The sequence below is a fragment of the Pongo abelii genome, chromosome 11, assembly GCF_028885655.2.
Source record: "Pongo abelii isolate AG06213 chromosome 11, NHGRI_mPonAbe1-v2.0_pri, whole genome shotgun sequence".
Lineage (NCBI taxonomy): Eukaryota > Metazoa > Chordata > Mammalia > Primates > Hominidae > Pongo > Pongo abelii.
Window position 1 is genome coordinate 94,919,843 of NC_071996.2, and position 26,643 is coordinate 94,946,485.

At 36.2% G+C, this 26,643-nt stretch overlaps 1 protein-coding gene across 1 annotated transcript in view; it reads right to left on the reverse strand.

Moving 5' to 3' along the window:
- Positions 1-4,360: 4,360 nt before the first annotated feature.
- Positions 4,361-26,643, reverse strand: part of TMEFF2 (transmembrane protein with EGF like and two follistatin like domains 2) — a 251,835-nt gene continuing 229,552 nt past the window's right edge. Inside the window, exons 8-10 of the mRNA XM_002812683.4 lie at positions 10,225-10,348; positions 7,947-8,105; positions 4,361-4,751 (exon numbers count right to left, since the gene is read on the reverse strand). Coding sequence (XP_002812729.1) covers positions 4,655-4,751; positions 7,947-8,105; positions 10,225-10,348 — 380 coding nt within the window. The 3' untranslated portion in view covers positions 4,361-4,654. The remainder of the gene's footprint in view (positions 4,752-7,946; positions 8,106-10,224; positions 10,349-26,643) is intronic.

Below are 26,643 nucleotides of genomic sequence, written 5' to 3' on the forward strand. Positions count from 1 at the left end.
ACAGGTGGTGCAGGGGTTGCATAATTTTGGCAAAGGGAAGTAGCATCTGAAGACAAACATTAGTAGAGAGTCTAATATGACATAGAGATCATCTCTGTCATATTTCAATAGTCTGCACTGACTTCTCCAGGATCCATGCAAGGGAAGACTTTGATCCTGCAAAGTCACTGCAATATTGACTCACTCATTCCCTGTCTGAAATCACACAAGAGGTTTAATGGTATGTACTTTATCAGGATAGACCTATTTTAAAGTAGCAGAATGACCCCCCTCTTATTCAGACACAATACCAGTGGACCCATTTGAAAAAGAGAATTAGAGATGCTGTGTTGTTTCTTAACTCTATATTGTCTTATTTTCCAGAACCAAAACCCAGCTCTCTTGTCTTCAAAGAGATGAGAGATGTTTTTTTTTTGTTTTGAGTAAGGATAATTGCTTGATTCCTTCTAAGTGACCATATGACTCCCATGATGCAATATTTAACTGATGAAATATGGTTTCTTCTTATTTATTTACTTTTACAACACTTATTTATCAAATCTCTATAAAATAATTTCCATATATTGAAAGTTGACTGTGTGCATGTCACTATTCTGAGCACAAGTATGGATTGTCATGTTCATTTCTCAAACTAGTCATATTGGACATGCAATATATTTTTCTCTCCATTTAAAATATGAGGCATAATGAAGTTAGGCAACTAGCCCAAGGTTAGTTAGTAAAGTGAAGCTTAGACTGGCAGTCATATCTGCCTTGCTTCAGAGGCCAAGTTTTAAACATTATACTCATTTTGGAGGCACCCAGTCCTCAGTCACTACCCAGTCACCTTGTCCTATTTTTAATTCTTTGTGTAGAACTTGAAACTTTTCAGTTTTTTTCTTTTTTTTTTTTGTTTGATGAACCCTCTCCCCTCATCCACCTTCACCTCCTCTGCTGAAATGTGAGCCCGTGAGCAGAGACCTGTTAGGCACTTTATTGCTACATCACAGTACTTAGAATAGTGTCTAGCATGGTGTAGTATCCAATAAATGTTTCTTAAGCAAACAAAAACAACTGGCAAGACACTGATTTTCTGGTTTTTTGTCGCTCCTTTGCTAAGGGAAAAACAGACTTGCATGGACAATTAAGGAACAACATGAAAAGCACTGTAAGATAATTAGGAAGATGGCCAAGGGAGTCAGAGGGGCTTCACTGATAAGCTGTTATTTGCTTTGGGTTTTGTGAAGAGAAGGGTGTGAAGAAAGCATGAGGAGCGTGTAAAATATCAGAAGCAAGAAGTCAGAGTATGTGTGCAGAATGATGAAGTCATTCTGTGTCAAGAGGACACCTCTCCAGCCTTGCAGTTCCTCTTTCAGGGTCCCCAAGCACTCTGAGCTTACCAGTATCAGAGCCTTTGTCACATTCTTTATAATTTTTTTATTTACTTCTCAGTCTTCCCCATAGGACTGTGAGATCTCTGATGCAAGGAACTGGGATGTTCTGATAGTGAACTCCTTTCAGGCAGGTACTCTGCCTTATTTATCTTTGTCTTTTTGTAACTTAGCATGGTGCTGGTAACTGAAGGCCCTTGGTAAATTTATAATAAATGTATAATGAATGAATGAGTAAATGAGGGAATGATATGGCTTATTAGCAGTTTATTTATTTATTTATTGAGACAGAGTGTTGCTCTTTCACCCAGGCTGGAGTGTAGTGGCGCAACCTCGGCTCATTGCAACTTAGCCTCCCAGGTTCAAGTGATTCTCTGCCTCAGCTTCCCAAGTAGCTGGGACTACAGGTGGCGCCACCATACCTGATTAATTTTGTATGCTTTTTTTTTTTGTAGAGACAGGGTTTCACCATGTTGGCCAGACTGGTTTTGAACTCCTGGACTCAAGTGATCCACCTGCTTCGGCCTTCCAAAGTGCTGGGATTACAGGCGTGAGCCACCACGCCTGGCCATTAGCAGTTTACTTTAAAAGGATTTTGAATTTAAGTTGAGGATAAGCAATAAAAGTAGTTAATATGGTCCTTGGTAGCAATAATAAAAGTATAGTGCCTTTTTCCTGAATAGATAGAATCTTGATAGAGAGACAGAAGTGATCTTATGGATGAGGAAACTGAGATCTGAGATATGAAATGACTTGTTCATGGTTCCACAGCAAAATTGCAGGTCTAAGTAGAACCTGAATTTAAGAATCACGGCTCTCAATTAAACTTGCTTTCTACAAGTTCTACTATATAGCGTGCTGGTCAGACAACTGTAGTAGACTGTGCAATTCTGAGCTCTACACTCAAAGAAATATATTGATAAAGTAGAATTTGTCCAAGGAAGGATGATGCAGATGCTAGGGGGATGTGGAAATGATATCACATGAAGAACAGATGAGGGAATTAAGGATGTTTCACTTGGAGATGAAGAGAGTTGCAGGAAGGCTGTGAGGTGAATGGGAAAACATGATTTCTGTCTTTTTATTTTAAATACATAAGTCATTATTCCTTTGCTCCTAAGAGGAAAAAATAGGAGCCCTGGGTAGAAACCACGTAGAAATAAGCATCACCTTGATATAAGAAAGAATTGTCTGAAAAATTATAATTGCCCAAGGATGAAATTCCAAATTATCAGAAATATGCCAGTAGAGGCTGGGTGATTAAAAACTCTAGATTGTGAGTTTTTTTTTTTTTTTTTTTTTTTTTTTTTTTTTTTAAAGCAGAGACCATGTTTTATTGGTATTTCCCTAGGACCTTAAATAGTGCCTGGCACATAGTATGTGCACACTTAAGATTGTTATGCATCTTTTAAAAGGAATTCCTTCATGGGTTGGGTGAGCATGGAAATGGGCAAGAGTGTATTGTACTATGAACTCCAAGGACTTAGGTTTATGATCATTTGATAAAAATTCACATACAGCAACGCATCCATATCTAACAAGTCAAATCATTTCACCCTCCTACAAGCAAGAGTCAGTGGAATTGTTTCTTTTAATCTCTATAAATCTCTGTGGATGTTGCATTTTTTCCTCTTCCTTTATGAGGAGGAAGGGTTTCTTTGTCCCAAGTATCTTACAAAGGAGACCCTGGCTCGTTACATCTTTCTGTTAACCAAACTAAACTTCCACGAAGAAGTTGAAAAGGAATTTGTCTTGTACAGGTGGTATAGGGCCGATTTATGGGAACATTTGAGTGATGGTTATGCCAATAGAGTCACACTTTTCACAGTGATGACTAATCTAGAAAACCAGGTTTTTCAGAGTCCTAAATCCTACTTAGATGGTCACCTTTATTTATGTTTTAATGAGTATTTTAAACATCACTTCAGAAAATAATTTCTCACTGAATATTTTATATTCAGAATGTGTTGATTTGATATTTGTAGTGTCCTTTTTTTTTTTTAAAGTCCACGCACAGGTTATTTGAAGGAGACAAAGAGAGCTTTATTTAAATTTACTGTGTTAGCCATGGAAAGCTTTGCAGAGCTAAATGATAATAATTGATTTATTTTCATCTTATTCCTTGAGAGTTTTCACAGCTTATTTTTTCCAAACCAAGTTGTGATACCTATTTGTATGCACAAATCAAACAAAAATCCATACCAACTTCCCAGTGAGGTCTTTCAGATGCTATAGGAGTAATTTTCTTTCTTACGTCACCACATAAATATGTTCAAAACATATCTCTGTTTTCACGAAATATCATCATCATCTTAGTTCCATTACAAATTATGGTGCTGCATCAGCCACAAAGCTATTCATGGGGTATTGGTTGTGATTCTAACTTCTTTTCAAAGAACCATATACTATAAATATTGTATGGTGCTTTTGAGAATTCATGATTTTGGTGTTTCACATCTAATGGTGTTATTACGTTTTTCCCCTGGTAATTCCACCCACCTAAATGGAATATATTTTGCCACTCTGTGTATAGCTAGTATGTAACTTGTTCAGTATCCTTCAGATATATGCACTTAACTGGGGGATTCTAAGCTACTTCCCCAATAAAAACCAATATTTTCTTTCCCTCTCCTTTATAAGTTATAAAACACTTTCCCTCCCCTTCTTCTTTTATTTAGTTTATATGCCAGAGATTTTTCTGCTCTAGGGATGAAAATGGAAGGCCAGGGAAGAAAGTTGATGAAATAGAGATGATTCAAAGATCCAAAATATTTTATCCTCACTCGATATAAAGTAAATTATTTTTTCTCTTTTCCAATAACCATCATTTCCTTTGATCTTGGAATCACTCAAAACCTAGCCACTGAGTCCTGTACAAACTAATGTGCTGTCTCAAGATGAGAAGAAACATGAAATATTGGTAGCTGTACAGATTGTACTAGTCTGATTATATTTACAGTTATGAGATACCGCAAATTTAAGAATGCCAATTTTTTCTCATCACTGAGTATTTATTATATATAACAAATACATGGGAAAGAAAAAACTATATTGTGTGATATAAATAGTTTATTTACATTACAGAAAAAACATCAAGACAATGTATACTATTTCAAATATATCCATACATAATCAAATATAGCTGTAGTACATGTTTTCATTGGTGTAGATTACCACAAATGCAAGGCAACATGTGTAGATCTCTTGTCTTATTCTTTTGTCTATAATACTGTATTGTGTAGTCCAAGCTCTCGGTAGTCCAGCCACTGTGAAACATGCTCCCTTTAGATTAACCTCGTGGATGCTCTTGTTGTGTTGTCTGAACTGTAGTGCCCTGTATTTTGCTTCTGTCTGTGAATTCTGTTGCTTCTGGGGCATTTCCTGGAAGGTTGGAAAGTTTACAGATCTTAGTCCAATGCTATTATCTAAAGTATGGTCCTATAATCACAGAGTAAAGATGTGGATTAAGCAAATTATTAAAATATTTCAGATGGAAGAATTTATCATTAGTAAAAGCTTGGATTATTTTGGAGAAGTTATTATTTTGCTTCTCTGTGCAGTTGTCTTTAAGTTTTTCTTGGGAATTGAACACAGGCAGAAGTTGAAGAGGAAGACATTTACTTTGTCCTTAACTGCTTACTCATTAAGGCACAAAGAATGACTCAGCACAATGCAATCAAGCAAGTCGTGAGCCCATTTTATCTCACTTTAAAGGTCTTCAACAATTTTATATTTCAAATGTCCTAAGAATGAATGTTATATTGACTTTTCAATGTTATGAGTTTAAATCCTATCAAACCAGAGAATGAACCAACTGTTAATATCTGATATGTAATGGAAGGGAATATTGTTTTGGACCAGCCTAATATCATTTTTGTACATTAATAGTATAAATTAGGGACATAAATTGGTACCAATTATTTAGCATCTATAAAAATCTAATAGTCAAATTATCTGAAAATGTCTGATTTTTTTCTCTTGTAACAAAAAATGCTTTGACTATGAAAATGAGAATAATGGAAAGTTCATATAAAATTCTATTATAATCTGAAGTATCAGAATATATAAAAATATATAAATATACATACACATATATATCACGTGTGTATATGTGGGTTTATGTGTATATATATGTGTGTGTGTGTGTATGTATGTGCATATAAATATATATATGTATAGTTTTAGAGGGAGGATAGATCTGTTAAAGTGAACAGAAGCTGAAATCACATTCCCAGCAAATGGCAGCTAGAGATAAAAAGATCAAAATATCCAACTTCTCAACAGGGCAACTCTTTTCATTTTGAAACATGCCTCCAAATGTCCATATTTTTTGTGACACGTGGTGTTTAGGAGGAGGGCAGGTGTTTGGCTAAAATAGTGAAGCAAAAGAGAAAAGATTTTTTTAAAACAAGAAAGTAGAAAGAAGGAGAAGAGAGATGTAGAAGACAGGAGAGACCAGATGAGGAAGACGAAAAATCAAAGGAAATGGGAGGACTTCTGCGTGTTGCAATTTTGTAAATCTTTTAGCAAGATCTATTTTGAAATAGGTCTTGACAGACAAATGTGGCCAGGTCATCAGGAAAGTAGGGTTTCTGGGGTTTGGAGACAGATAGCCTAGTTGGAAAGTCTGGTTTCAGAGCAGAATGTTTTCAAGTGAGTGAAATGAATCCACACTGGGAATTGGTGTGGTTTATTGACTAGTATGAATCCTGGAAAGGCTCTAGAAGGTTAGGTGGTCTTAAGGCAGATTTGTAAAAGGCATTACAAAATACTAATTTAGTTTATGTGCTATGCCTTCCCCTTAAAAGCCAATAAATTGAGGACAGGTTTTATTTTATTATAACACGGAAAATGAATAAGTCCATATGCCTTGGAAAAATAGCTTACTCTAATTTGGAGCTCAGTTTAGATAATCTTGAGCATCAGAATACACAAAATCCTTACCAGACACGGTGCAGTATGAGCATGGTGAAGTGTCCAGGCTCTGGCACTAGGCCACCTGGACACCATTTCTGCCCTTGTTGCTCAGCTGTGTGAAGTCAGCAATTTGCCAACTTCTACCTCAGGGTCTCTATCTTGAAAGTGGAGATAATTGTTCCTTCTTTGTAATGTTATTAAATGTGCATATATATGTGTGTATATGCACATAATATGTGCTTACACAATTCCTAGTGAGGAAAGGACCCTGTATATTTCTGTTGTTTTTATTATGTATGGGAATGCAACTGTGATTCATAACAGAATTGAAAACATGAGCTAAAGTATTTACAGTTTTGCATTTGTGTCAGTAGTCGAAGTAGCAATCAAACTGTTGAGATTATATCCATTAAATACAGGTTTTGTTTTTCATGTACTGATATTGGGTAGATATTAGAGTAATATGGCATAGTTTCCTATGTTTTAGATTCTTTTCTTTTTCTTTTTATATGCAGTATTTTTGGTTTCTTGTTATCTTTATGTTCCCCAGAATCTATTTTAATATAATCACTTGGCATCTAAACGTGAGAGTCGAGTTGATGAACTCAACTTGGCTTAGAGCAGCCTAAAGCTTTAGTCGATGATCTTCCCTTAAGCCTTTAGGCCAGGCGAGGATTTATGAACCATATTTTGTCTTTTTCAAGAGCAAATGCCACACTTGTCCTCAAAGAAGGTAGTGAATACCATACTGAAATGTATTATGAACCTTATTTTCTAAAGATACGATACTTTTGCTTTTGTATCTGTTCAAAACAATTTTTAGAGAAATATTCTGATTTACTAGAGAGCTGCACAAATGAAGAAAGTCTAAACGCCTTGTGAATTTGGTGAAAATCTTAAAAACTTCCTTGGAACTTTTTATAGAAGAGTGAAATCAAGTCAGTAAGGACTATCTTCAATGACTTTTCTAGTTACACAGAACATAAATGATACGCATTTGGCTTAAAGTCCAATTCTTGGTTACCATTGGTTTGCACGCAAATGAAATTAAGCAAGTACTGGCCTCATTCCTTTACTCCAAGCCCAACGTCAGACATTGCTAATTAATCACGGTTTTCTTTTCTGTTGAAACTAAAGGAAACCCCTGTGTCTTTTAGCCTGATTCTCCAGGAAACAACTACCTTTTGATTAGGCTGGGAATTTGATATAAAAGGTTGTTGTGATATTTGCTGCATGTTTTTCTGTATCTAAGGTTTTCATTTACCATGAAAGTAGAACTACTTGTATTTTTGCATTTTGTGACTGAAAACTATTTTGTCATCCTAAGATAAAAATGTGTTTGTTATTATACCAAGATATGTTAAAACTGATTTGGATACTTAAGGATACTAATCCAGGTAGATAAGGATACTAATTCAAGTAGGTAAAATAAATAATCTTTATCATCAAGCAAAATTAAGGAAAATAATTTGTACCACCCCAATATGCTATTGTACCACTCCATTGGCTATTCAAATACTCTTATGCTAAGGACATAGGACTCATAGAGAAAGGATGGCTGCAGAGTCCATGAAGGAACTCAACTCAGAGGGATCTGATTAAATAAAAGAGGAACAATATATCCCTTTATTTGGGTAGCCACCAAGTGCTGTTACTGACCTTGTGATGCAGAGGACCACCACACAGATGACAGCAATCTGAATCGTTCCAATCACAGCTGCGATTAAGACATACTGAAATCGTACAGGACCGGGAACAACATATAGAACACTGTAGTCCTTTTTTTCACAGTGTTGTCCAGTATAACCAGCATCACACCTGGAAGAAATTATAGTGCCCAGTTACCTGTAGCTGCTGCATTCATTTTTATAGTCGATCGATAGGCATTTATTTTCATCACGAAATTAGGGCTTTTTGTGTCCCTTTCTAAATAAATATTACTTTGTGGCTATGGCTCTCAACTACTTATTTTCAACAAGATGTCTTTGTGTTTCTCGGTTATCAGATATGTGGTTTGTTTTTACATTTATGATAATAATTTCAAAGGTAGGAGGATTACTAGATGATTTATTTTTGGTGACAATATAGAGAGATAATACATGTCCAGGAATGACTGTTATTTCTATATTTTCTGGAAGGTGAGCTTTACATTTTATTTAATTTGCTCTTTAATCAACCTAAGTCAACATGTTTACTTGAAAAAAATATGTGTTTCTGATGACATGGGTACAAAAATTAGTCTGTTTTGGATGAAACATTCTCTATGCCATTGTCAGAATGAATGTTGAGAAATATTAGGATCAGAGTTACAGGATGAGTCATTAATTTTCTGGTCAAAAAAATCATCTGCTGATGATAGAGTCAAATTTTGTTAGAAAAAAGTAAGTATGATGTAGGCAACATAGTTCTGCAAAACAAGACAAGGTATTGTTCATCTGAGAATGAATGTCGCCTCTCTCACTCAACCCTCATGGAAAGCTCAGGTAGACAATCTATATATGAAAATTAGCATGTGTCAATGAAATGAGAAAATAGTTCATAAGAAAACAATACTTAAAGAGGATCAACATGTCATTGATTTTGTGGAACTATTCTATTACTTCACTTTGAATTTCTCATAACTACATCCTGAGAAACTTTTTCTCTCCATCTGGAAGGGTTTAATAATAATGACACTGCTGGGGAGTGAGGAGGTAGCAGGAGTAACTTCTCAGTTTTGTTCACTCTGCCTGACTTCAGTTGAAGGCCTGTGCTAGTATATTTTGTGGAGGGAAAACATGAAAGGAAGACAGCTCTAGGTGGGGGGCGGGGAGGGGGGAGGGAGGAAGAGTGGGAGAGAGAGAGAGAGAGAGAGAGAAATCTTCTGTTGTAAATGAAAATACAACCTATTTCATCATATGTCACTTGTACTTAATGTAAATAAAAATAAAAATAAATTGTGTTTTCATTTTGGCTTTGCCATCTCTGAAATAATTATATTTTAGACATGAATACACAGCAGGTATTTAAATACATATATATTAATATATATATATAAGAGATGGGGTATTGCTCAGTTGCCCAGGCTGGAGTGTAGTGGTGTGACCATAGCTCACTGCAGGCTTGAACTCCTGGGCTCAAGGGATCATCCCATTTCAGCTCTCAAGTAGCTCCTGGACTACAGGTGCGCATGCCACCATGCCTGGCTAATGTTTAATTTTTTTTTTTTTTTTTTTAGAGATAGGATCTCCCTTTGTTGCCCAGGCTGGCTTCAAGTGATCCTCTCACCTTGGCTTCCCAAAATGTGGGATTATAGGTGTGAGCCATCATGCCTGGCCAGTATTTATATTTATAAACTAAATCCAGATAAACAATTTCTTTGTTTCTCTACTGAGTTTGAAACTGTGGAGGTATAGCTAATGATTTCACTTTGCAAGCCTCCATGGGAGAGCAGATCTATAGAAAATAGTGAATGCCTGGCAAAACAAGGATTGATGATATTTATGAGAAGACCTGAAGGACTTAGGAAAAGATAAACTCTGAGAAGCAACTATGCTATCGAATATACATAAGGCTTCATCCACTCATTTGTCTGATAAATACTTATTGAGCAACTATTCTGTGTTCAGGAGAAAGAGTGGTAATACGGAGGAACTTGTACCTTTAAGGAGCTTATAATGCACAAAGTACAATTTCAAATTCTACTAGAAGAGTTTAGTAATGTGTTATATAGTACTTGAGTGTGTAAGGTGCCCATATTTTTGTTTTTTTTTTAGTGTGTGAATGCTTGTGTCAGTATGTGTTTATGTGTGTATACATGCACAGGAGAAGCAGAGAAAAGTTTTGTGGCTGATCACCCGTTCAAGAAGAATGTCGACCAATTTTCTATAAACATCTACAATTTAGTTTCTACATATTAACTTTATATATTAACTATTCTTATGAGTAAAAATGTTACCTGCAAGATGGCTCCTGCATATTGACAGAATGCTCACACTTCCCATGCATGCAGAAGCCATTGTAATGTTCCGGACAAGGTATGTGGTGTTCTCTGGCACTTTCTTCTAATTTGTTAGCATTCTCTGTGAATACAGTTAAAAGTAAGCACCCCCTGTAAATACTTTCTTAGCCTGGTAAGATCAACCAGTACATTAAGAAGCAAAGCTATGGTAGGTAAAGATATTTAAAAGGGCAAGAACTAAAGGGCTATGCTTCAGAAATAAGAGGAAGAAAGAACTGAAAGACAAACATCTTTACAATTGTGTTTAGAGATGAAATTTGCAAAATTACCCAGGGCTTTTTATGCTTTTATGCAATTTCCTACATCTTTAACAGCTAGTGGTGTTTCTAGGTCTTGTCAGACAGCTTTAATTTTCCTCACATAGGGACCATACATTGATCATGAAATACTCCAAGAAGAAATATCCTATTTTTTAAATTTCAAAGCCCAGCATAATGTCCTTAAGAGTAAATTGCTGTGATACCTTGATACTTTCGCAATACGAGAGCTTAAAAGTTAAAATATGGCCGTGTTCAATTGTTAAACATACATTTTCCAAACTGAATGCAAATTTCAACAAATGTATTCTTTCAGGCTTTTAAAATCTACTGCAAACATGATTTTCACTAGCATCCATACATTTTTTTTGTTGCCAAAATAAACCTATTACATAAGAAAACGTTATTTCAAAATCACTTATGTAGATATTCACATAGTATACACTGAATACTATAAGTGTATTTAAATGCATATTTGGCCTGTATTAACAATGCTATGTGAAACCTAAACTTATGATAAAGAATAAACGTGGATTCTAAAATGAACACTTTTGCCTGCCATTACAACATGTTCTACTTGTTTTGCCATGTTTTCATAGATATTTGAATTTTTTTGACCTTTGTTAGTCCAAAAACGTTTGCTTCATATTTGTAATGCCATATATGTGTCTTTTGAGTCTTAATATGTTCATTTTATGACAAAACTTTTGTCTTGAGTTTTCCCTAAATCTGAAATATGATATTCTTGAAAATTTCTGCCCAAACACATGAGAAATATAGCTTTTATGAACTCAATCTGAAGACGCTCTTCAATCTGAAGGTACTCTTCAGCACCCTAGTAATTAGTCAGCAGTAATGGAAAATGGCAAATGAATTCCTATCTTTATGAAATGGTTTATTTCCATATAAGGGTATAGGTTTTATTATTAGTAGTCACAGATGATAAGCATATTCATTGGAAGAAAAAAACATGCCTCTGGTATTAGTGAATCAGACAAATGTATTATTTATGATTAAACAGAGCTGCAAAATATCTATACATCTTTAAGATCCAGATGCCATCTGCAAAACATTAAAGTCTGAAAAAAGTTGTAAAATATGTATAGTGCTTTCTTGTGTAGAGACATTTATATGCATCATTATGATGGGCAATATTTTATGTTACACACCCAAATTTGTAAGGGATTTACCATCAATATACTAGAGAGCCTGTAGATGACATTTAAATCATTAGTTTGTTTCTTATCTGTGTCTCTTTAGCTAGGATGGTTGGTGATTTTTTTGTTTGAATTACAGTATTTGCACATCGATAACAGCTATTAAACTGAACAAACTACTTCCATGGAGAAAACTAAGAATGTATAGAACTTTTTTGTTTCTTCTCTCTTCTTTGAAGTTACTTTGGAATTTTGTGGTATAATGTTTTTGGTAGCAAGTGCAGCTGCAGTAAGCAAATACACCAAAATTAAAGTGGGTAGTGTTGGGTGAAATTTCCCACATGGGAACGTGTGACCAAAATGGAAGCAGGGCAATTCATAAATGCATGGAGGAGGCTGTGTTCATTCTGTGCCAGGGCCGGGGGCTACACACTATAGCGATCAAACCATGCACCTACTGTTTAAAGGAGACTTTAGCAGTGGGGTTTGCCAGTCACACTGCTGGTGTAATGAACCAGCTCTGATTTTCACTTTTGTTTCTGGACCTTCTTCCCATAACAAACTATTCGACACTTCTATTTAGGGTTCATTAGTAACCCCTCAGTGCTTCTGAACACCTGCATGCAGGGAAATTTTCTGTGACTTCCCTAAATTTCAGTTATACACTGTCTTTTCAGATATAGTATTTTTCAAACACATCTTGTTAGGACTATTTTTCTTTCTGTCAGTTACAAAAGAATATCAAGAATTTTTTAAAGTGGAAATCCAGTTTTTAGGCTAATTTATTTTTAACACTGTACCTCACCCCATACTGACAGTTTGTTTCTGGATTCGTGCCATATTCACAATTATGAACTGAAGTATAAGGGAAAAATAAGAGCTCGTTTGAATGAGGCTGTTGCCTTAGTGTGGTAAGAGATGGATATTTTCACCAAGTTCATTATCCAGCCAGAGTGATCACATGGGCAGGGAATAGTTTCCATCATAAAATCTGCTAATTAGTTTACACTATTCCTTGTGAGCTTGGAGTGCTCTGTTATGCTGCTCATAGGATACTGTCAAATAAGAAAGCAGAGAGATTGAAAATAAATGAGTAGAAGAAATGATCTCTGGGCAAGAAAATGAGGAATCATCAATATATGTCAACAAATTTATAGTCAATCCAACCAAGTAAATCAGTTGATTGAAAACCTGAATATATAACCACTGCTAGTAATGCAATAGACATATTTTAGAAACGAGATTTTAGTATATTAAGAAGAGTAGAAACACAGAAATCTAATATCCAAACAAACATGTATATGAACCATAGTGTTTGTGATCTTAATGTTTATGTATAGTAGGTATTAAGCAATAAAGCATTAAAACATTTTAAATTATATAAAAATTACATATTTCTGGAAGTCTGCATGTTTCCTTCAGTAGCTTATGATTTAGACATTGATTTCTCTGTCCTCCATTTAAAAAGAGGTTTAATGTAAGGGTTGTGCTCTTTCTTCTAAAATAGATAAAAGGCTATGGTAGAAACTCTTCATGTCTGTGTTTAAAATCCTCAACTAGTTTCCTGTTTAAATGTTTACAAATTGTTTTCTAGAGAGTTCCTGACCCTTTGAAAAAACAATTTCTGATACAATCTGAGTTATCTGCAGCAGAGCTAATAGGGCTCCATGCCCATTGCTAGTCAACACTTCAGTCAAGAGCTATTTAAATGGGCTGTTCTATGGTACAGCTACTCATATTGTTTCTACCCTGGTGCTTGCAGGGAAAGAAACAGGGAAAGCCAAAGAGACAGAGAATGGCAAATGGTGAGGCCTTACCTTACTGCAAGTCAAGTAAGGTTAAGTGGGTAGAAAGGGGGCAAAGCCAGATTTAGCAGTTCAGACTTAAATCAATACAGTCCAGTATGTACATATGTGTGTGTGTATGTGTTTACCATTGCCCTGTATTCCTTTCCCTAAAAAAGCTGAAAATAAGATGTTGTTTAGATAATTAATCTATCAAAGGAACACATTATGGATCAAAGCAGAAATATTACAGTGTAAAATTTGACTAAATCTATCCATGTTTCTAAAAAAGAGAATGTTTTCCTTTGGACAAAGATTAAAGGTTGGCCAAAGAAGTTCTGAAAGTTAAGTTGTATTGTCTATCCAAGTGCTCTCCAAGCTGGTGTGTCTTTGTTTTTTATTTTGAGAGTCTTACTCTATTACCCAGGATGGAATGCAGTGGCGTGATTTTGGCTCACTACAACCTCCACCTCCTGGGCTCAAGTGATTCTTGTGTCTCTGCCTCCCTATTAGGTGGGACTATAGGCATGTGCCATTACGCTAGCTAACTTTTTGTATTTTTTAGTAGAGATGGGGGTTTTCCATGTTGGCCAGGCTGGTCTTGAACTCCTGGCCTCAAGTGATCCACCTGCCTCAGCCTCCCAAAGTGCTGGGATTACAGTCATGAGTCACTACACCCAGCCCAAGTTGGTGCGTCTTAAAAAACCAGCCTGAACTAGCAAACCCAGAGTCCCAGGTGCAGAAATAGAAGTACCAGGTTATTAGTTTCCGATGCCATTAAATATTTATTCAGTTAACCCATTTCTCTTGTTCTGATACTCTACTGTCTAGTCATTCTTAAAATAATTTGACTTCTATGTAGCCTTCACATTGGAATGGCTTTGACAAAACAACATGAATATCTTACCCATTTAACAGTTACATATTTCATTTGAGAGAATTGACTAGTTCTGAATTTCTGTTTATTTTTTGAGGGGGTCACATGTCAACTTTCTTCCTCCCACTCAATTCTGAAGTTTTGTAAGGTCAAACTTCTGCTGTATAGACCAGAGAACTAGACCCTACCCGTTGTTCACTACAGTCTGCGAGGCCTTTGGGGGCTGGTCAAATGATATTTTTCTGGTAATGCCCCACTTTAATCAGGACTTTATTTCAAATGTATACAAATTCTTAGGCCACTGATTCATCCAGGAGAGTTTGATTCTGTGTAAGCGTTTCTGAGAAAATTGAATAGATCCTAAACTAGAGGAAACATCAGGAATTTAGTGGATGTTTTAGGTGGGCAGATCTCCACTGCATATTTTTAAACAACGAGAGCTGTTCAATAGGAGAATGAGTTCCATTGTAAAGTAGTGGGCTTCTGGTGGTATTGAAAGGAGCTGTGTGGCCATTTCTCAGGGATGTTGTAGACTGTTAATGTATATCGATTAGATTATTTCAGAGCTCTAAGTTCATTGAATTCTGAAAGTAACATTTATTTCTATTGCTAATATTCACTTATGATTAATCATGAATATTTACTAACATTTATTAGAGAATATTATTTTTGATAGGCTAGGAGAAAGACGTAGAGAAACAGAGATATTATTTATATATATTAAACAAAATAAATTACTTTCGCCTTAATTATGGGACATGTTACCTTTTGAAATGGTATAAAATATCTTAAATTTTGACTGTGTCTATAATTCAGACATTCTAGCAGAGAGGACCTTTACTATGTAATGTATTGCCTCTCTTTTGTTTAGTGGACCTAAGTTCAATTTTTAAAATCATGCTTTAACATCCCATATAATCTTGACACGCACATGCTTGTGAGTATTACAGTTTGGTTTATTATCTTTTCAACTGTCTTTTGCTGTTGGTCCACAAAATGTGTCATACTTTTATAGAAAACAAAAATTTTCAATTTTGAATGTATTTATGTAATCTTGCTATTTTTTATATGTAATGACAGTAGAGGGAAACTCCGGTATTGAAATATTCATATTCTTACACACCTTTTGTAATTACTTAATTTTACCCTCCTCCTACTTACTGCCATTTCTCCAAAGCAAAATGAAACTACTTTTATTTAACTAGAAAAGGAAAAAACTGTTTTGTTCTCCTTATATTTACATTGTGCCTGGGACAGAAATAAATTATAAATATAGAAATAAAGTCATGATTATCCCCATTGTTGGTTAGAGTTGATTTCAAAGAAGATATACAATTCTTATGATTTCCTCTCCTTATCTTATCAGGTATAAACATATGAGGCAGTAAAACCTCATATCTAGCTTGAGGTGCAATCCAAGTTTTTTAAAGACTAGAAAAGCATTCCTATTGAATGGGTTCTGAATGTAATGAAGTCTGAGTTCCTGCAACTTAACAGATTCCACAATAACCTCACCTGCTGTCATAGTTTCTTCAAGGCATATACGAGTAGATGAGAAGAGTCTCTCCTTTTTAAAGCTTCTGGGACACAGACTCAAATAAAAATGCTAGTTAAAAGTGACATCCTAGTGTGAGGGATACAGAGAATTTAAGGATACAATCAATTCTCAAGTTTTGTAAAGAGCAGAGAGCCAGTCATAACATTCTTGTTATTTAATCTCGTTAAAGACTTAGAAAATAACTCTTCAAAATAGAGACCAGGTCCTTCAACATTCTTGCTACAAATTTAACATTTCTTCTGCAAGTTGAACATTATTCTATTTTTTTCAGAAAACTAATTGAAACTACTTGGATCAGAAACTTTGCTAGTAAGGCAGTGGTATGGGTTGGGAACAGGATGGTTGCAAACAAACAGAAATTCCTCTTCATTCCACCATTGATAGGCACTAATACAAAATGTGAAATGTGATTATCCTTATCATTGCTTGCATATGCTATAAATATTCTTATTGAACATAAAATTAAAATAAAGTGTAAGAAAACTAATTTTCATGTTACTGGATTCTGAGGCAAGGCCTTGATGACATGATTCAGGGATTGCTAGAATTTAAATTGGAAAAAGTACCAGCATCTGAAATATACATAGTAATTTGGGGACTGGAGTAATTGAAATGCAACAATAGTGGATGATTATTTGCACGGGCTTTTATTAACTCAGTTTCTATTTGTAATATATTTACATAGATAAATACTGAAAAATCTGTAAAATCTTGGGAGAAAAACTTGTATGCAACATTTTCACTTAACATCCAAATACAATTATAATCCAATAATTTGGCATAACAAGGTTCATATAGATTTAGTTAGAAATCCTGGACCTCAAAAAATTTTATTATTAAGAGCAAAATAAGTAGCTCCTTAGTTGTTTGCTCTGTTTTTTGACTCGGAAATGCCCTGCCTGGCTTTCGATGGCAGAGCCCTCAGAAGAGTGAAGAGAGCAGGCCGCTGGGAGAAGTTGTGTTCTGTCTCTAATGGTCCTTTTCAAACTTCACCACTCAGTCAAGAGCCTATTAACTCTCAGCAAGTGGGTAACTCCTATTGGTTTACAGGACTTGGTTTGAAGACCTTTTAAAAATACAGTATTTTATGGAGCTTTAGATGTCTTTGACAACATTTCTGTAAGTATCAGGCCTTGGGAAGAGGTAGGAATCTATGGTTCATTAGCTTCTTGGGAGTCCAGAGCTGGAGTTGCCTTAAGCTTATCTGGGGCAATTTGTTGCATCTCTCCCCACTGAGTTTTTCCCCTCAGCATCTCCTTGCTTTCAAGCTGCTCTCAGGAGACAAAGTTTGCTATAAACTTTAGAGAAAGAAAATGCCATGGGAAGCCATTTTATGCTAAGAATATATTTATTCTCTTCCTTTTTGTCTTGAACTAAATGTATGCATTTTTGGCCAAAATTATTTGCTTGTGGTTAATCCAGGCATCCTTTCTTAGTGAGCTTCATTGGTGACAATGCTGAAAATGACACTAAGTAACAGAAGGAAGAAGCAACGGGTCAGGTCCCATCTACTCTAGTCTTCTGGGCCATGTGAGCCAAGCAGTTTTCTTCTTTGTAGGCTATGTGTGCAGAAATGGATAAATAGTCAAGACAAACCTCCTCAGGTGATGTATCTGTTTTCTTCTGTGACCCTGAAGTGACTAACTGGCAGAGAATGAAGAGGATCGAAGCTAGAGCATTTACTGGAATATAGTGAAAGCAAAGGTTTGAATAACACAGATAGAACACCAAAGCTGTCTTTCAGTAATTTATTATATGAATATTTCTTGAGTAGCTATTATGTGTCTGGCACTATGCTATGTGTTGTGTATCCATATCCATATGCTAAAGCTATTGGTTGTCTCTCAGTGATTTTGCTTATTATCTTCTAAAGACAACCAAGAAAACTGATTCTTAAGACAAGATGATAGTAATTATGTCTTCAGTTACTTGAGAATCTTACAACAGGACCATCATTGTGTTAATACTTACTTAACATGGTCAAAATGTATTCCTTAGTATAGTCTTTCAAGGTAGATTTATAAAATTTCCATTTTTTTATAGATTAGGAAAATGAAGTTAAAGTAGGTTAAATTACTTGTCTTAGTAATTTACACAACTACTAAACAGAATTGCTGTCAAAGTCAGAGCTCTTTCCAGTGTGATATGTACAGTATGATAGGAACTTAAAAAATACACGACAACATCTGGCCTTCACGTCTTATCATTTGTGTTTTATGACTCCTGACTCTTTATCCCACCTAGATTCTATTGTTACTCTAAAAAACAATTTCTTTCCTTCCTTCCTTTCTTTCTTTCTCTCTCTCTCTCTCTTTTTCTTTCTTTCTTTCTTTGCCTTTTAACCCATGTACCTTGTCTAGGGCCAACCCATCATGAATCTCAACCCCTCCATCACCCTCAGGGGCTCTCCATCAATTATCTCCCTTTGTTCTTGTATCTTCAACTCTCCCTCACTCTTTGCTCATTTCCATCAGCATTTCAACACACTCAAGTGTCTTCCTTCTTAAAATAAAAATGAAAAAGGCCCTCTCAATCCATGTCCCTTGGTAGACCTGTTTCCTTTATTCCATTTACAGTGAAACTTACTTACAAGCGTTGTCTCTGCTCCTTTTCTTCACTTCTGCACTCACCTCTCCTCATTCTTGCAGCTCTCTGGCCACCCCTTCAGAGAAACTGCTATGATCAATGTTACCAACAACATTGTTGTTAAAACTAGTAGTCTCTTCTCAGGCCTCAGCCATCACAATCTCTCAGTAATATTCACTACAGCTGACCACATCTTCCTTTTTGAAGCCCTCTCTTCCCTGGGTTTCCATGATACCACCCACTTCTTGTTCTTTTCGGTTGCTCCTTCATAGTCTATTGTGTAGGCTCCCATTTTCCAATTGATTCCTTAAATGTTGATACTTCCCTAAGGTTCTTCTCTTGTTGCACTTTAAACATTTTCCCTGAGAGAGCTCATCCTCACCCAAGGCCTCTATTTGTCATTTTACTGCCTCTGACTTCCAAATATTGATTAGTCAGCCCAGATCACCTTTTTATAGGTGACCAGGTGATCACACTTTTATAGAGTTTCATATCTATATAGCAACATTCCTAGGGTCTCCCACGCACCTCAAACTCATCAGATCCTTCTCCCACTTCCTTCCCCTGCTTCTTATCCCAGGTATATTTATCTACTCATTGACCAAACAGGAAATCTGGGTTTCACTTTTAAATTCTAACTGAGTAAATCACGAAGTCCCGTGATTTCTACTTCTTAAGTATATCCCAAATTTGTCTATTTCTCTGCATTTCTACTGCTACTCACTAAAGTCAGACCATATGTCAGCAGATCACCATGCCTCAAATTTTGCCCTCTTGAAATATATTTTCCACCTAGGCCAGAGTGATCTTTCTAGAAGAGAAAACGTGAGTACATTTTGATCGCCCTTAAAATTTCCCAAAGAAATAATTCTCAAGTTATTCCTCATTGTTCCTTTAATGAGCCAAATGCTAACAATACTCAGAAGGCAATTCAGAATCTAGTCCCAGCTTCTCCATTCTCACCTTTTGCAATTCTTCTGCATCTTCTTACATTCATCATATGAAATTTCTCTCTCCCCTCTGGGACTTTCCATATGCTATTCCCTTTGCCTGGAATGCTCACTTTCCTTCTGTTTCATTTACCAAAGTCCTACTCATCACTTAGGTCTCATCATTGGCATTATTTCCTCTAAGAAACTTCTGCGATGTTCTCTTCTGTCTCCTCAGTCTGGGCTCACTGCCCCTCTGACCTAAAACCACTCTCCTATTCCAGCACTGTCCACACCAAATCTTCATTATTGTTTACTTGTCTGTGTGACACGTTAGTTCAGAAACTCCCTTTTAAAGGCTGGTAATATATTTGATTTCAAAAAAAAAAAAAAAACTTGCGTAGTCTCTGTACATAGCACAGAACATAGCACAAGATGATAAATACATAGTTTTTAAAATAAAGGAATGTTTCCCTAGGTTTCTCTACTGATATTGGGAAGCTTCCAGAAAAATATACAAAAGTTAAAGCAGTAGAAAAGGAATCTTAACTTTGCTTCATGGAAACAACTTTTTGTAGGTGAGGGTGGCATGTCAAATGGGACTGTAAGAACTGCCTTATGAAAGAATATCTGCCAGAGGGGAGTGGCTGCAGATCCTGGAGAAGTGGAGCCAGAGAAGGGGATGTGGTTTCTTCTTTCCACAGCTTCTGGTGAGGCTAATGGAGAAATGAACAGATCATCGAGTTTTTAAAATAATATCACTTCTGTTAGCTAGGGATGTGTGTGATTCTGAAAGGAAGAATTTATTACCCCTTTCATTTAAAGATTGAATTATGGGAACTTTAGTTCTAGGTGGAAAAATTGCCATCTGTATGCATGTCATACCTCAAAAATCACAGTGGAACTATGTATGGTCAATTCTGAATTAATAGATTCTAATTTGGCCATTCACACTGTGTGTATAGCATTGTCCAGAAGTGAGAATATTGAAAATTTTCAGGGCAGAAGGAAACTTTTATTTAAAAAAGCAAAACAAAACAAAAAACAGGCAAATGAATTTCAAAATAGAAACTAGTATTTTAAATTAATAAAACATTTTCCTTGTCAGCTTCTGAATAAAACCATGCATTTATTCTCATACTTAGAATTATTTTATGGTAATAGATGCTAAACACCACAATTAGAAGCACAGATATACTTGATGATACTGTGATAAATAAAGCTAGTGATCAGTTTGGTTTTCTACAAGAGCACCCTAAAAAGAACTGGAGGGGTTTTTATAATTTATTAAACTAAGGAACAGAGGTATAGCTTTTACTCTTCAATAGGCTTTTTTGAGCAGTCTCAAAAGTGCTTGAGAAAAGACACTAGAAGAAATGTAAAATTCTCTATGAAAACTGGTTTAAAACTGAACTTCTGAAAAAAAAAGGAAACTAAAAAGTTCCATAAAATTGGTAGTAAAAGTGCTTCTAATAGCTAGAAATGTTTTATATTATTTAAATGGAATATTTAAGTTTAATGTTTAATTCTAAACACTAATGAACTACCCACTTAAGAAATTATAGATAGCCACAGTTGGGGATATTATGCAATGCTAGATACCTGAGCAGAATTTATAGGTATTATAGGTACAGCACCTTAGTACCGTATTTGGACATCACAGGATCTTAGACGATGCTGTTGATGCTCTGACACCCCTCATAGAAGTATGTATGTAGATATATATATCTGTGAGTTTTGTATAAACACAATTCTACTATGATCTGTTACAAATAGCAAATTTTAAGGATAAAATATAATGAGAAGTATAGTACACTAAAATTCCCATTTTAAGGGCAATGCTTCTTGTTCTAGTGCAGACTCATCTCCTTCCCTTGTGCAAAGTAGATTTCCAGGTTTTGGTCTTGATCAGCTCAATCAGAATTACCAGCTGAGGGGCCTGAATCTGTCTTTTAAAAAGTGCTTTAGGTGATTCTGACGTGCAAATAGTGTGCAGCCTGGTGGTCCTGACCTCACGTCACCATTTTTTCTTACCTCTCGCAGGCTTTGGCTATCTGATGCTAGGCTTTCCTGCACCCTGGATCTCCCTTCGTTCCCCTGATAATTGTCCTACAGTGGCCCACCTTTCTGGTCCCAGGTCTATCTTAGCTCTTCTCTGTAAAGTGCCAGTCTCCGCTGTGGTCTATGAGTGTGTGAGCCATGGTTGGCCCTCTGCTGCTCTTCCCGCATCCACTCTTGGATGTTACAGGAAGTCCTCAGGGGACCTCAGCTTGCCAAGCCTTCCTTACCCTTCGTAGTCAGCCTGGAAAACTCACTTTGTTTTAGAATGTCTTTGTCTCTTTTGAGAACACTCCACTCCATGAATGGGCTGTGTGCCTGTAACAAGTGCCAACATCTGTGAGAGATTTCTAGATTTTGTCAATTCTCAGATATTTGGAGACCAATTTTTTCAAATCTCCAGGCTTCTTTAATGACTCTGTTGGATAACTAACAGAACTGACAACAAGAACACCCTGTGTGAAAGGCAAATGAAGCATCCTCTCAAATACAGGAACAGATAACACAGCTGAGAAAAGGTGCAGATTATACCAATGTTTATGATTGCTTCAATTTACAGATGAGAGTAAAGGAGCATTAGGCCACTGGTGATATCTATATCAGCTCAGCTAGTCCGTGGAAAAGATGAAGTCACAAGAAAGGTAACAGGGGCAGGAAAGAAGACAAATAGAGGAAAACAACTGGAGGCAAAATTAGTATTTGTGTCACTGTGGCAACTGAGATAAATGATATTAAAACAAAGAGTGGGTATTGACAGCAGAAGAGAAGAGGCAGAAGGTGAGAAATATCTCTTTGGTTTCATGGGGCAGGACAAATGGCCACCTGTGCTTCTAAATTGCAGGCCTTATGGACACAGAACATGCTCTTTAGACCAGAGTTTCCTGAGGGGAGCTCTGTTGATGCATGACTACTTCTGTAGCAGAATTCATGGGAAAAGGGGTTTCTGTAGTCAAATAAATTTGGGATAGAGTGGATTAAACCAAATTATATTGGTTTCTTTACTGCTGCTTTCCTCAGAGCCCTTAAAAGGCTAACTTACACTGTGAGATGCCAGGAGGGGACAAACATTATGTAGTGCTTCTAGACTCATTTCTCAATGGAACCTCCCTGCTCTTTGGAGGAGCATTTTGTGGGACTATTCCATCAGACGTCATTCTGGGAAACACTGCATTAGATTATGGCATCTCCAAATTTTTCACATCACCACCACACATACAGAAAAAAATAAATTGAGTTTTTGGTAAAAAGAGGACATTATAAGCCTTGGGGCTCTAGCCATCCAAGCCACCCAGAAGGCTAAGGTGGATCACTGCACTAACATACCTGTTACCTATTCAGGGCACACAAGAAAGTTTTGCACTAGATTATACCCTCTCTTTGGGCAAAGACTGTGTATTGTTTCCAGGTTTATATATATATATATGTTTGTGTATATATGTATGTATGTGTGTGTGTGTATAGCTAACGTTTAGAACAGAGACTGACACAAAGTGAGTGTTCAATATATAGAATGAATAAATGAATGAATATTATAGGCATAGGAGATATGTTTGGCAGCGACTTCTACCTCAGTGTGGTGGCTTTGAAAAAATTAATGCCTCTGGTTGTTTGCATCAGAGCCAGCTCATCACCACTTCAGTGAAATGTCCATAAAGGTACAATCAATCCCTACCTTAGGTGACAAGGTAAGGTGCAATATGGCAGAGAAGGCTTCTCAATAGAAAGTATATATTCCAGTGCAAAAAGACTAGGTGCATAGGTAAAAGCCGTATTTCCTATGTATTTCAGTCTCCTTCAGCAAAAGGTAAAAATACCCAGAGCAAAAATGTGTTGCTAATCATGAAAGACAAGAAGGATATCCATGAATGGTATGAAAGGTCAAGCATAAGCAAATGTTGATGGGTTTGTGTATGTCTCCTGAATGATGTCATGGCCCAGAAATGGCAATGAGAGAATTTATTATGTAGATCTGAATTAATTTATAAATCTGGAGTACTGCCATTTGATGGTACCTGACCAAATTAGTGTAAGCGATTGTCATTGAAAGAGCCAGAAGGTATACCATCTCTTCTCATAGTCAAGAATCAGATAAAATTATTTGTAGCTGATTGTGGTATGAGTATTTCTGAAGGTGGGTTTGACATGTTAGATGAGCATTCTAAATAAAACTGGCAATAAAAAAGTCATGGAATCACTTTAAGAAAAATCACAGAATTTTATAGGTTTTGCTAAAAAATAACTTCCAAATCAGTATAAGCCCTGAAGAATTTAACGACTTTTAGTATTTCTCAATAATCTATTGGTACATGTCAGTGAATCAAATATCTTTGTGTTTAAACACAGTAAGACTGTCATTGAACATGATAATGCTGCCTAAAACTTTTAATGATGTGAAGATCCATGGTAGATTTCCATGTTGTCCCTCTATTTAACCTGTTAAAGAGAAACAATAATACCAATGAGCAAGTTTTTTTCATGCCCAGCATTACTTTTCCTATCAGCAAAATATTATATCTAGTGATTGGTAAAATAATAACCAATAGTTTATTGGTTACTGTCCTGGGTAGATCCGTGTTTACCCCAAACTCACATTCACCTGGAACCTCAGAATGTAATCTTATTTGGAAATAAGTAATTACTTAAAATGAGGTCATACTGGATGAGGGTGGGCCCCAAATCCATGACTGTGTCCTCAAGAGAAGGGCAAGTGAAGACGCACAAGCAGAAGGTCATATGAAAATGGCAGCAGACACTGGAGATGTGCCACTAAAACCAAAACATGCAGGAGCCACCAAAAGCTGGAACAGCCCAGGAAAAATTCTCCTTTTGAAACTTTAGAGAAAGTGTGGCCTAATACCTGAATTTCAGTCTTTTAGCCTCTAGAAATGTGAGATAATAAATTTCTGTAGTTTTAAGTCTCCTCATTCATGGTAATTTTGTTATGGCATCCCTAGAAAAAGTAGGGTTTGTAAATGGTTGGTAACCATTTACCAATCAATCAAATTCATATTGATAGAGTATATCTTTTAATAGTCCAAATGGAGTCAATGAAAGTGAGCTGAAAGATTGGTTTCGGCTAGGATGTGACCTGGAAAGTCTTGGTTTATTTATGTCTATTTTCCCAGCATAAATTATTAATGGTGTACTGTTTTACTCTCAAAAGTTTCCTACTTTGAATGATGAATTGTATGATCACCTTAGCTTAAGCTTAAGTTGAAGTGCCTGTGATTCATTGCATTTGCATCCCCCAAATTATGTTTTTAAGAGCTGATGTGTAGCTAAGATTCATTTTTTTTTTCTTCCCAGTTTTGAACAACTGACTTGCTTCTGGCACTTCCTTAATTTCTAGTCAGTGATAACTGGAGTGCAAAAAACTACTTTAGAAACAGTTAAGGATCCGGTGTGAGTCTAAACAATTTACTTCCACATGGACATAATTTAGGGCTGGAGATTAGTTATTAACTAAATGGTACCTTGTGATCTTACAATGTTAGTTTACCTTTTAACAGGTTTAACACCCTCCAGGGATATAATTACACTCCTTTCTAAGTACATGGTTAACCACTCAAGAAATCAATAGGTGTTACAAAACATGTACAAATTTGAATTTGGAGAGAGTCAAACTTCTATCTTGTTCCTAGAAGTAAAATGGCTAACATTTAGAATTGGGCTTATAGGGAACCATTTATTTTGAAATAGAAAAAGCACAAAATAGGTATGTTCAGAGTTGGGCGCAAAATATGACATTGATAAATCAAACAGAGCCCCTCATTTTTGCTTTGATTGATGTTGTCAATAGCAACCCACAACTTTTGGTTCTTGATGTGTGACTATGTAGCCCCCTGGATCCAGAGAAGGTAACAAACATGTTTTCTCTCATGAGGTTTCTAAATTTACTGGAGCTTGATCCTACTTACACCTAATTAATTCATCAATAATATTCATTCATTTAAAATATTGATGGTTTCCTTCTGTGTGTTAAATATTACAGGTATAGTAAATACTACAGGTATAGTATGTACAGTGGTGAATTAAATAGACAGTTTCTCTCTGGAAGAGCATGCATATTAGAGAGTGAGATAGGCAATAGATAAAAACAAAAATCAACATCTAAATTAGAAATGTCACAGGAAAAAATAGGGTGCTCAGATACAGAATAGTAGCGTGGGATACTAGAGAGGTGATAAAAGTCATATTGAAGAAAGGAAGGATGAGAAAGAGCTGGTCAGAGATAGCCCAGGAAGAGCTTCTGACTGAGTGAACACAGAAAGACAAATGCAGGAAAGAGGTATTCCAGGAAACAGCCTTGTGGCTAGAATGGAGAATGTGCCAGCTATGGTGGAGAGAGGGATAAAATGAAGTTGGAGAGGTCAGTGAGATCCTTACTATACACGAAGCTAAGAAGTATTGCGTTAGTTTTTTTTTTTTTTTTTTAGACCGAGTCTCACTCTGTTGCCCAGGCTGGAGTGCAGTGGTGCAATCTTGGCTCACTGCAACCTCCGCCTCCCGGGTTCAAGTGATTCTCCTGCCTCAGCCTCCCGAATAGCTGGGATTACAGGCACCCACCATCATGCCCAGCTTTTTTTTTGTTTTTTGTTTTGTATTTTTGTAGAGATGGGGTTTCACCATGTTGTCCATGCTGGTCTTGAACTCCTGACCTCAGGTGATCCGCCCACCTCAGCCTCCCAAAGTGTTGGGATTACAGGCATGAACCACTGTGCCTGACCTAGTTTAAAGATCAATGGGAAAGCATTTGGGTAGTTTCGAGCACATCTGTCTGTTACTAAAAATGGATCATTAAGGGAACACAGAGGAAGCGGGGAGAGCAAACAGACCAGTACAGTGGTGTGGGAGAAAGACAATGTCCCAGTCTTCAACTTGGGTAGTAGCAATGGAAGAAGGGAAAAAATTACTTTTATTTCCCTTGTACCTTACAGGTGGATTGAATATGACCTGTTTATGTATTGCAAAATGGTAGGAACAATTCCAAGATGATGCAGTTTTTGGCTAAAACATCTTGGTAGTGCTATTTTGTACAATGCGAAAAATGAGAAGAAACATCTAAGCTCCAATGTATAAACATGACAGATATCCCTTATTATGATTTTTGAGATTACATTGAAAATTCTATGTTTATATTTGGGTATGTC